We start from the raw sequence: 10567 nt of genomic DNA on the forward strand, positions 1-10567 counted from the left end.
ACCGCTCCTTTTTTTCTTTTCTTTTTTTTTAATTCTGGGCCAGCTTTAACTCTGAGGCTCCAGCTCTTAGGCCTCCTCTGCTGAAAGTAGGTATCTGGTTTGTTTCGGTTCTATTATCGAAACACTGTATAACTCCAGCTCTGAGATCCCGGCTCGCTGAAAGCTGGTTTCTGGGGTTTTGTTTAGCTTCTATATTTGTTACAATGTTTCATAAACTGCAGGCTCAGAGGCCGGCAAGGCAGGCAGGGAACATTGCAGTCCTCCATCACTGAAGCAAGCAAGCCTCATGTTCAGTTTAAGCTGCCTGGCTGCAGTTAATTTGCATATCTTGCTGATTAGCCAATAGGAAGGGTAGCGGTTCTATGCCAATTACCATGTTTCTCTTTTATTAGATAAGATGCTTAATGTCTATAACACAGATGTCCTCTGAAATACCAGATGTTTTTAAATTTTATGTACATGTTTGATAGCTGGCAGACAACTTACCAACAGTTTTATTAAGAAGAAAAAAAAAAGGCCTTCCATATCTCAACTGGGTAAAAGAAATATTTGAGCTTTCTTTGCGAAATATATAAAAATGATATAGTCATAATGCCTGCATGTTGCTCATTTAGATGGTGAATTTTAAACAATGTTCATCCAAAAATTTTAAGTTAAGTCAAAATCAATGGCAATGAAGAAATAACTATTCATTCACATTTAGAGGGAAAAAAATTAAAGTTAATAAATTGTTTAACTTGAATTTTTTCTTTTTATCAACCAAACCTCCCTCAACCCTATGGTTTTCATTTATCATAATTTCCTCCCTTTCTCATCTAAGAAGTTATCCACAATAAATTCTCTGTTATGATTTAAAGTAATTATATTAATTAATCAATATTAATAACTTTAGTGTAATTATGTATATCTTTTATTTATTATTTTCCTAAAATGTTTATTCAATATGCCTATAGAAACACACAGAAATACTGTTTTGCTTTATTGAGTATACCACTGTTTGTATTTTTAAAGATTTGAAATCCAAAATACTAGTTTCTTCATCCGACTTGTAAAAATAAATGATTTTCTTGTGCATTAGGTCATAGGTTAGCATATATTCTATGCTTCATACATTCATTCACTCACTCATTCACTCATGCCTGCTATGTACAAGAAAGACCCTGTGCTAGGTTAAAAGTCAAAGAGGAGATAGTCTCAACCCTTATAGTGTTTACCTCATATAGTCAGTTTTATCAACTATGTATGATGTGATAAAAAATTGAGTGACTGAGTTCTTTTTTAAAATTCTTTATTGTTTCAAGTATTATATATAGTATTATATATGTCTCCTTTTGTCCCATTGACCTCTCCAGGGCCACCCCTACCCCCTAGCACATACCACCCTCACTCCCCTTGTGTCTGTGTCCATTGGTTATACTTATATGCATGCACACAGGTCCTTTGGTTGATCTCTTAATCCCCGGTGACTGAGTTCTTGCTGACCTGTGTAACCAAATCTTACAGCTAGTCAACCAATCTCATTGACATTGGTATTTAATTGCTGCATCATGTGATATGGACAAATGCCCTAAGGAAAGTAAGTAGGGTATTCTTTGGCAGAAAAGCACAGTAAATCAGAAATATTACAGTACAAAAAAGAAATTAACAATGAATTTCAATGCTACATATGTCCTCAAGAGCCCCAGGTAAAAGAGAAGAGAAAAAAACAAAAGTAACTATTTTTGTTAATGGTCCAAGATTTCAACAGTGACATTTTTTCTTTCTTATACAATACAGAGTAGTCAAAGTTTTTTTTTTCTTTTCTCATAATTCCTATAAACAGAAACTCTAAATTCAAATAAGTATCACTATAACTCAATGCAGGTATTCTTCAGGTTTCAAGCCATTACAACAGAACCTTAATTTAGTTTTCATCTCACACTAGTGAAGAAAAGACACCTTCTCATGGTGTTCATGGATTAGGCAGTGCGAAACAAGTGCTATTCCTTAACCGTTATCATTGAATCTCTTCCTATTACTTTCCTTTTTTTTCTTGTTTTCTTTTCCTAATCTACAGATCATTGCCTTATTTTAAATTTTCTTTTATCAGTCAGATTGAATTATTTTGTCTTTTTTGTTTTTCCCATACCTACTTTCTACTAGTAAAATTCCATATTCCTCAAGGAATTAACTTCAACTTTCTTCTCTCTTAACACTCATTTTCTTGGCAATGTTATCCCTAAGACTGTAGATTCCATGTCTGTGACTCATATAACAATTTACCCCTCCATAATCCAAATACCAGCTTCAAATATCAGTACAACGCTGGACATTTTCTCCTGAGATGTTCCCTGGATGTTCATATAAACATAGGAAATATGTTTGTGGTCTAAGAAGCCAGAAATTTAAAATAATTTTAACCTCTAAACTTTTATTTACTCATTGATGAGTTGATACATTTAGACAAAGAACATTTCCCTAATCACATCATCCCAGATAGAAATCACTATCCCCCCCGCTATAAATCCTATTATGTCATAACAGCATCTCTCTCCTGCATTATTTCGCCTTAAAAAAATAAAACATCCCTTTTCATTTGTTCCCTACAAATAATAACTTAAGTCCTTCCAAATCATTCCCATATTATCAACTTCTTCCTTTCTGATATGTCCCCAGTGTATGATAGAGTTTCATTTTCTTTTACTTCAACAATCATCTCTTCAATGGCTTCTCAGCCTCTAGACTCTTTGAAATCTCTTTTGTTCAAAGGATGTATTTAAAGCACAATTATAATCGTCACTCCTCTATCCAAAATGTTCAATAGTTCTCTGTTGCTCAAGAACTTAAGTGTCTCTTCTCAGCATGGCATTTAAACTCAGCACAAGAATGTTCCTACTAACACTTTCCAGGCTTATTTCCCTCTTCTCAGCATCAAAGCTCCTATCCTCCAATCTAGCTAACATCAGGGATTTCACTTCCGGCTCTTTCCTCATGCTTTACACCATGGCTCCCACAATTCATTGTATCCCTATCCACCCACAGCTAGTCCCATTGTAGTTCTAAGTTCTCTATTAATCCTTTCTTCTTGACCCAGGGAAGAAATCTTGGTATAAAAGAGCAGCCATTAATGTACTGGAGCATTTTACTAGGTACTATAATAATTTTGTTCAGGGTAAGGGAGGTTTTATTTCTTCATTGTGTAGATAAGAATACTGATGTTTAAGAAAATTACATAACCTGCTCACTCGGCCAGAACATAACAGTGACGGTTTTAATCCAGCTGTGTCCAGCTTCAAAGTTAATGAATGTTTTTTCTTTAAAGCAGTTGTTCTTTCCTTTATAGCAGTTGTTCTCAAACTGTTTAACAGGGTTGGAAGTAGCAGAAATTTGAAATACACAAAAGTGATAAGAAATGAAATATGCAGGTTGTAAGCCTCACTACCTTGGCTCCCAAGAGATGCTTGCCTCTTAAAATGGAGAAAAGGGGTGAAAGAAGGAAATATATTTTGGGAAAAGACTTTCGAAAAAAAAGTCTTAACTTTTTTGTATGACCTACTATGCATTTTGCAAACATTTATCTTATGACTCTTGCTATTTTAAAATTATCTTTTATATTAATTACTAGCAATTCTTCTCTATATTACATTGGAAATAAATTGAAAGTTATTAATAGTGTCTTATTCATTTTTGTGTCTATCACAGTACTGGAAACCAAAATATTTGTTAATAAGTATGTGAATCTACCTTTATATATAGAGTATCCCAAAAATGTATATACTTGCCTTGAATAATTATAAAGGCAATGTTTATTAAAATACATTTTAATTTCAAAATTGAACTATCAGCTGTAAAAATGTGTAAGCATTTTTTGGGACACCTTGTATTAGCATACAATATTACACAAAGACATTATGTACACTCAAGTAATGTGATCGTCCTTTATTCTTCGTATGTAGTTCTGTAAGCTAGTTCTCCTGATTTGTTTGCATAAGTCAGTCATGAAATGATTTTTGATGCTGAAAATAAGTGCAAAATGCACACTTTTATATTAAGTTAATGAAATAAAATGCAACTCAGAGCTACGTACTACGTAGTATTCCTAGAAATGAATTCATTGGATTATACTTTGGCAGCTATATGTTAACTTTTCAAAACAGACTATGAGTTCTTTCTTCAAAGAACAGTAGACTCAGAATTTTCTGAAATAAGTTAGAAGGGATAACCTGTATCCTGGGGTTTTGAACCTCTGACTTTTCATATTATCATATGGATATTTACAAACTGGAAATGTTCCTAAGAGAAGAAGTAAGACCCTAACTAGTTTGGCTCAGTGAGAGAGCGTCGGGCTGCGGACTGAAGGGTCCCAGGTTTGATTCCGGTCAAGGGCATGTACCTTGGTTGCGGGCACATCCCCAGTAAGGGGTGTGCAGGAGGCAGCTGGTCAATGTTTCTCTCTCATCAATGTTTCTTACTCTCTGTCCCTCCCCCTTCCTCTCTGTAAAAAACTAATAAGATATATTTTTTAAAAAAAGAGAGAGAAGAAGTAAGTTTTCTTTTTTCTGTATATCCCTAAAGTTTAGCCAAGTATTTAGTTCATGCTGACCCTCTCATTGATGGTTTTGGAATTCACTACTCACATTCTTATAATTTTCAAATTGAAACGTAAAACCCAAATTTAAAAAATATATCTATAGTAAAAACTATTTAATATAATTTTCAAAGTACAATTTAACATGCAGAAATCATTCAAAGATAACTTTTATTCTCCAGATATTCCCGTAAACATGATGAGTCATTTCAGTAGGCTATGCCTCATGGAGCATTTTAAATAAACTTAAAAATCAATTATAATGAAATGAATGTTTTGCTGCTGGTAGAAACACTAAAAAAGAAAAGCATACTTCCTATGACAATACTGATCTAATTAAGAAAAGCTATGCATTATAAAGTGTGTTTTAAAATGATTTATGATAAAATATACAGACAAGATGAATGAAAAACTATCTCTTCTCTACCATGGGTGCTTTGTTTAGTTTTGTTTTCTCATTTTACCTTGGATTATAAATAACATTACATCATGGAAAAATATTCCTGCATTCTGAAAAGTGGCATCTGTTGCTGGGAAAATACTTTAAACTCAACAGCAAGAGGTATATTTTGTATAAATATTTCAGGGTTATCCAAGAAAAAACAAAGGAAGTAAACTAACGCGTTAGACATAAGACTAACATGTGAGGACAAGGTGAGAAATCTACATTGAAAAATTAAATGCAAAATCTCTTAACACATAAAAATGAATGGTGATCAATCAGTCCTTTTACTAGAATTATTTTTAATTCTTTTTTTAAGAGCAGAGAGCCAGAATGATTCTTTTCTTGCGTACTACAAATTTAATCTCTTGCTGAAAAGAATCTATCAGAAATTAGTTTCTCCATCTCCATCTCATTGTTATATAATAATTGCACAATATAAAATAAGGGCCTTGCATATATTTGATTTAAGTTGACTTAAGAATGCATACATTTGAAGTAATGTTCATAATTTTATTTTTTTTAACATATTTTATTGATTTTTTACAGAGAGGAAGGGAGAGAGATAGAGAGTTGGAAACATCGATGAGAGAGAAACATCGATCAGCTGCCTCCTGCACATCTCCCACTGGGGATGTGCCCGCAACCCAGGCACATGCCCTTGACCGGAATCGAACCCGGGACCCTTCAGTCCGCAGGCCGACGCTCTATCCGCTGAGCCAAACCGGTTTCGGCAAATGTTCATAATTTTACTATATTGGTTTCATATCAATACAAACTGATGGTACATCTACTATTTTCCATTCATTGAGAATCCATGAAGCAGCTCACAGTCTAGCTGCAGATATTGCAGAGCAAGAGTAATCACTACAGCACAGAGTGGCTTGGTGCTATGATCCTCTCTTGTACCAAGTACTGTAAGGACAGAAGATGAGCCTGGTGAATGTAAATCAGGAATTGACATCTCCAGTAAGTTTTGAAGCATAAGAAGAAATGTTCCAGATGCAAGGTAGGAAAAAGACATACTGAACAGCATCATTTAACAAAGCACAGAATGTCCAATAAAACTGACAATGAAGGATGTCTGTAAGAGAGTGATAGTAACTAGGCTGTGGAAGACATTAATTTCCGTAGGACTCCTTGCTTGCACCATGGTTTCTACAGGTGTACAAAACAATAACAACAACAAAACATGAGACAGTATGGTTATCTCTAATTTACCAAGCTCAGTGATAATTGTGATTTACCCAAAGTTACACAGCAAGCAAATCCCAGTAGCATAACTGAGGGTAAAGCTCAGGTGTCCTGACTCTTGGCCTGGACACAAGTTGACCTGGATTTGATTTACAGAATCGATTCATAGATTTGTCCTTGTTGAGTGCCCTTGCACTTAAGTTCTGAGAAAGTGTTTCAAATTTCACCCGATGTAGAGATTATCTCTGAATTGCAGTCTTATAAAACAGCAAATTCCCCAATACTTAATAAGTAATGAATTAGTGATAACTATTATTATTTGATTAGCACTATGAATTTTTTTCACATGAACATGTGCATCTCTTTTCAGAATGATTTAATCACTCTTTCAAGTTGCTAAACACATTTTTCAATTTCCTTCAAGCCATATTATATTGTATTTATTTAAATTATCTGTCTCCTCTAATATTAGTCCTTAAATTCTTTGAGAATAAGTAGACATTTATTTTTGAACTGTTGTTGCTTAATTCCACAGTTATTGCAAGGTTGAGGTAAGATAAATGAGAGGAATAAACAAAATCTTGCCATATAATAATTGTGCAATATAAACCATATTTGCTATATTCATTTTTAAATTTAGATGATAAATTAATTTATGTGCTTAAAATATAACATCCACCTACCCTTCCACTAGTAAGTAAATTAGTAAGTAAAATATCCCCCACAGCATCCCCAAATCTGCTCACTCCAATGACATTAATGTTTTTCAGTTGACTGAAAGATATGAAACAAACATTTTTATAATTATCTAAAAAATAAGTATAGCTTGAAACTTGGGTGACTATGAGCCTGAAGGGAAAATATTTTAAAATTCCCTGGAATATATTTATTTTTATAATCTTATAACAAAAGATTATTATTAAGAAACTATTTAGCTAAAAAAAGTAAAGATGCTGTGTAAGCTTCTAGTGGAGACTAATATTCTTGACCAATGTTAAGAAAAATAACACTAATAGAGCATCACTCAGTTTTATTCAGATTTATAGGTATGTAGTCAATTTTTTTGCAACATCTCTGAAGCAATCCAAAATATGCTTTGTAAAGAAATATTTGTAAACATATCTAATGTGATAAAAGATTTTGCTGGTATATAATAAAGCCAATTTTTGTTTTTGTTCCTATTACAGATTTATTGTTTACAGAACATGGACTATTGAGAAGTCAATGAATTAATATCAAAGCAATATATAATCTCTCTTAATTACGAATGTCCCAATCTGTGCAGACCTCAGGCCCAAGATAAACTTAATTTTTACCTCAAGATTTAATATGCTAATGCCTTATGAAAATCGTTTTGAATGAATATAATCATCCTCTGTTTTAATTAATGTTTACTATGAAAATTCTAATGTATGACCATGCAGCAGAGATTCTGATAAATGATGTATAAGACAGGAAAAGTAAAAATATAATAAAGTTCAGCGTATGACTATGCATTGGGGTGATAAAATCAGACACATGGTCTATCTCATGTTAAATTAAATGTAGGTCAGAACCTATGTAGTAAGATTTAAACCTGTTAAAGTGCCAACATAACATGATAGTGTCAACTAGACAATACACAGGGGCATTGTTTGCAAAGGTTACATCTCACTGAAGCTATTTGGGAGAAAGAAGATCCTAAGGTGAACAAGGTCCTATTTACATACAAGAGGCCCAGTGCATGGAATTCGTGCACTGGAAGGTGTCCCCAAGCCCAGCCTGCACCCTCTCCAATCTGGGACCCCTCAGGGGATTTCCAACCACTGGTTTAGTCCCAATCCCTGTGGAATCCCTGTGGGATCAGGCCTAAACAGGCAGTCGGACATCCCTCTCACAATCCAGGACTGCTGGCTCCCAACCGCTCGCCTGCCTGCCTTCCTGATTGTCCCTAACCACTCTGTCTGCCAGCCTGATCAACACCTAACTGCTCTCCTGCTGGCCTGATTGCCCCCAACTGCCCTCCCGGCTGGCCATTTTGTGGCGACCATCTTGTGACCACATGGGGCTGCCATCTTTGATCACATGGGGAGGTCATCTTGTGCCAGGGCATGACAGTCAATTTGCATATTACCTCTTTTTTATGTAGGATAAACGTGATTTAGTTTACCAAACTGTGAGAACATTACATTGACAAACTTCAAGTACAGTTTTGGCTTTGTGAAGAAAATCACGACAAATTTTACCTGAAATAGAAGCATGGACAAGAGAGGAACACGATATGGGGTATGCCTATGAGTTGACCTCTTGGGATCAACTCAAGACTTAGTGGGAAATAAAGCTAAGGGGAGAGCTAATAAAACCTTGAATTCTTCATAATTATCTGTAATACAAATTCAGTGAAATGTTGAGATTAGGGCTGAAATTAAGGAAAAACTGGTAGTTCTAAAACCTGGTTGCTTCTCAATAGACACGGTCATTTATAAGTGGGAGATAAACCTTTACAAGAACTGCAGCCCTGGGAGATACATATTGCATTTCTTTCAGAGGTAACGCAGAGATTCAAGTCCTTCTCTGAACAGTATTTAAAAAGAGCTGAGAACCCATTCAGGATAATTTCCTTTTTGAGTTATGGATTTTCCTGTGGTGAGAATCTATAAGAGAACTGGCCACAGGATGAATGCTGTCTCTCATTGGATGGTATGTACAAACCTAAATGTGTTCACTATATTTAAACTTATATTGAGATTTGGAAGATAATTTTTTCTCAATATCTACTAATATTGATTTGAATGCATATAACATATTGGGTTTTTGATATTTTGCTTTTTCCTCCACTTTTATTCTATTTGCCATAGTCTGGTTTTTATTGTGCACAAACTAGGGAACAAGGAATGGGGATAAAATAAAATCTCAATAGAGGAATAACCTTGGTTTTGCTGAAAGTTTTCCATCTTCTTGCAGATAGGCTCACTGTTCAGGACCTGAAAAGAAGCCTACTTATGGATGTTTGAATCAATGTATCTAAAAAGAGTAAGACTTTCTGTCAGAACAGAAAGTTCTTGTTATGTTTTTAGGCTACATTTATGCAGGCGTTCTGTAAAACGTGAGCCGAAATGATATGAAAACTGAATTATTAATTAAGGGCCAGAAATATGACTGAGGTATATAGTTATTTGAAAATGAGCCCTCTAAGTTATATTTACTAAATAATCATTTGTATGTAGTTCAGAAAATGAAGACACACAGTCTGTGTGTATGCACATATTTATATAGAAAAAAATATAATTACTATGATCCACAACAGCTTTTATTCTAGAGCCAGGTCATTATTTATATTTCTAACAAAAGAAAGGTTACAATTATGAAAAGAAGAAAATAATTGAATACCATAAGGTAATTTAAGTTTTTGTGCCAATACAAATGCTATCTAATGGCCACATTTTTCAGACATTGATACATTGTAAAGAAGTCCTCTATTTTTTTTTTTTTTAATTTTAGTTGCTCTAGGGAGACACACACACACACACACACACACACAAACACACACACACGTAGAGGAGGCTTTCCTGGGGTTCCCTAGGATGGGAATGGCTAAGAAGAAGGGAGGACACCTCTGCTGTCCTGGGTCCTGGGGGGGCTTTGGGGAGAAGGGGCTGCGGCTTCCACTCAGCTGCCGCCGCAAACCTGTGAGGTGTCTGACTTCAGCCGCTTCGGCAGCCAGATCTTTCTCCATCGGGTCCTCAGCTAAGACCGCGGCCATGCCGGTGAAGGTGACGGTGACGGTGACCAGCCTGACCATCACAACCACGTCCTCTTTGGACTCCCTGACCATCCTGGGGTCCCCTCCGGCGCTGTGCCAGCCCCTGGGCCTGCTCCGCCTGCTCCAGTCGCTTTCCACCTGCATGGCTTTCTTGCTGGTAGCCAGCCAGGGCGACTATGTAGGGCTCTCGGGTAACTGGTGCGTGTTCGCCTGGTGCTTCTGCTTCGCTGTGACCTTCAACATCATCCTGGTGGAGCTAGGCGGGCTCCAGGCTCGCTTCCCGCTGTCCTGGCCCAACTCCCCCATCACCCACTGCTCCGCCGCCCGCTTCTGCCTCTCGGCCTCCATCACCTACCCCACCACCTACGTCCAGTTCCTGAGTCAGGGCCGCACCAGGGGCCACGCCATCGACGCCACTGCCTTCTCCTGCATCGTGTGTGTGGCTTATGCCGCCGAGGTGGCCTGGACCGGGCCCGGCCAGGCGAGATCACGGGCTACATGGCCACCGTGCCAGGCCTGCTCACGGTGGTGGAGACCTTCGTGGCCTGCATCATCTTCGCCTTCATCAGCGAACCCTACCTGTACAAGAACGAGCCGGCGCTGGAGTGGGGCGGGGGCGTCT

At 36.6% G+C, this 10567-nt stretch overlaps 2 protein-coding genes across 3 annotated transcripts in view; one reads left to right on the top strand and one right to left on the bottom strand.

Annotated features, from left to right (window-relative positions):
• CADM2 (cell adhesion molecule 2) overlaps positions 1–10567 on the bottom strand; it is a 1222723-nt gene that overhangs the window by 30036 nt on the left and 1182120 nt on the right. The gene's annotated exons all lie outside the window — the stretch shown is intronic.
• LOC102769121 (myeloid-associated differentiation marker-like) overlaps positions 9848–10567 on the top strand; it is a 991-nt gene continuing 271 nt past the window's right edge. Inside the window, 2 exon segments of the mRNA XM_015566909.1 lie at positions 9848–10409; positions 10412–10563. Coding sequence (XP_015422395.1) covers positions 9944–10409; positions 10412–10563 — 618 coding nt within the window. The 5' untranslated portion in view covers positions 9848–9943.

Source organism: Myotis davidii, unplaced genomic scaffold (genome assembly GCF_000327345.1).
Source record: "Myotis davidii unplaced genomic scaffold, ASM32734v1 scaffold42, whole genome shotgun sequence".
Classification (NCBI taxonomy): Eukaryota; Metazoa; Chordata; class Mammalia; order Chiroptera; family Vespertilionidae; genus Myotis; species Myotis davidii.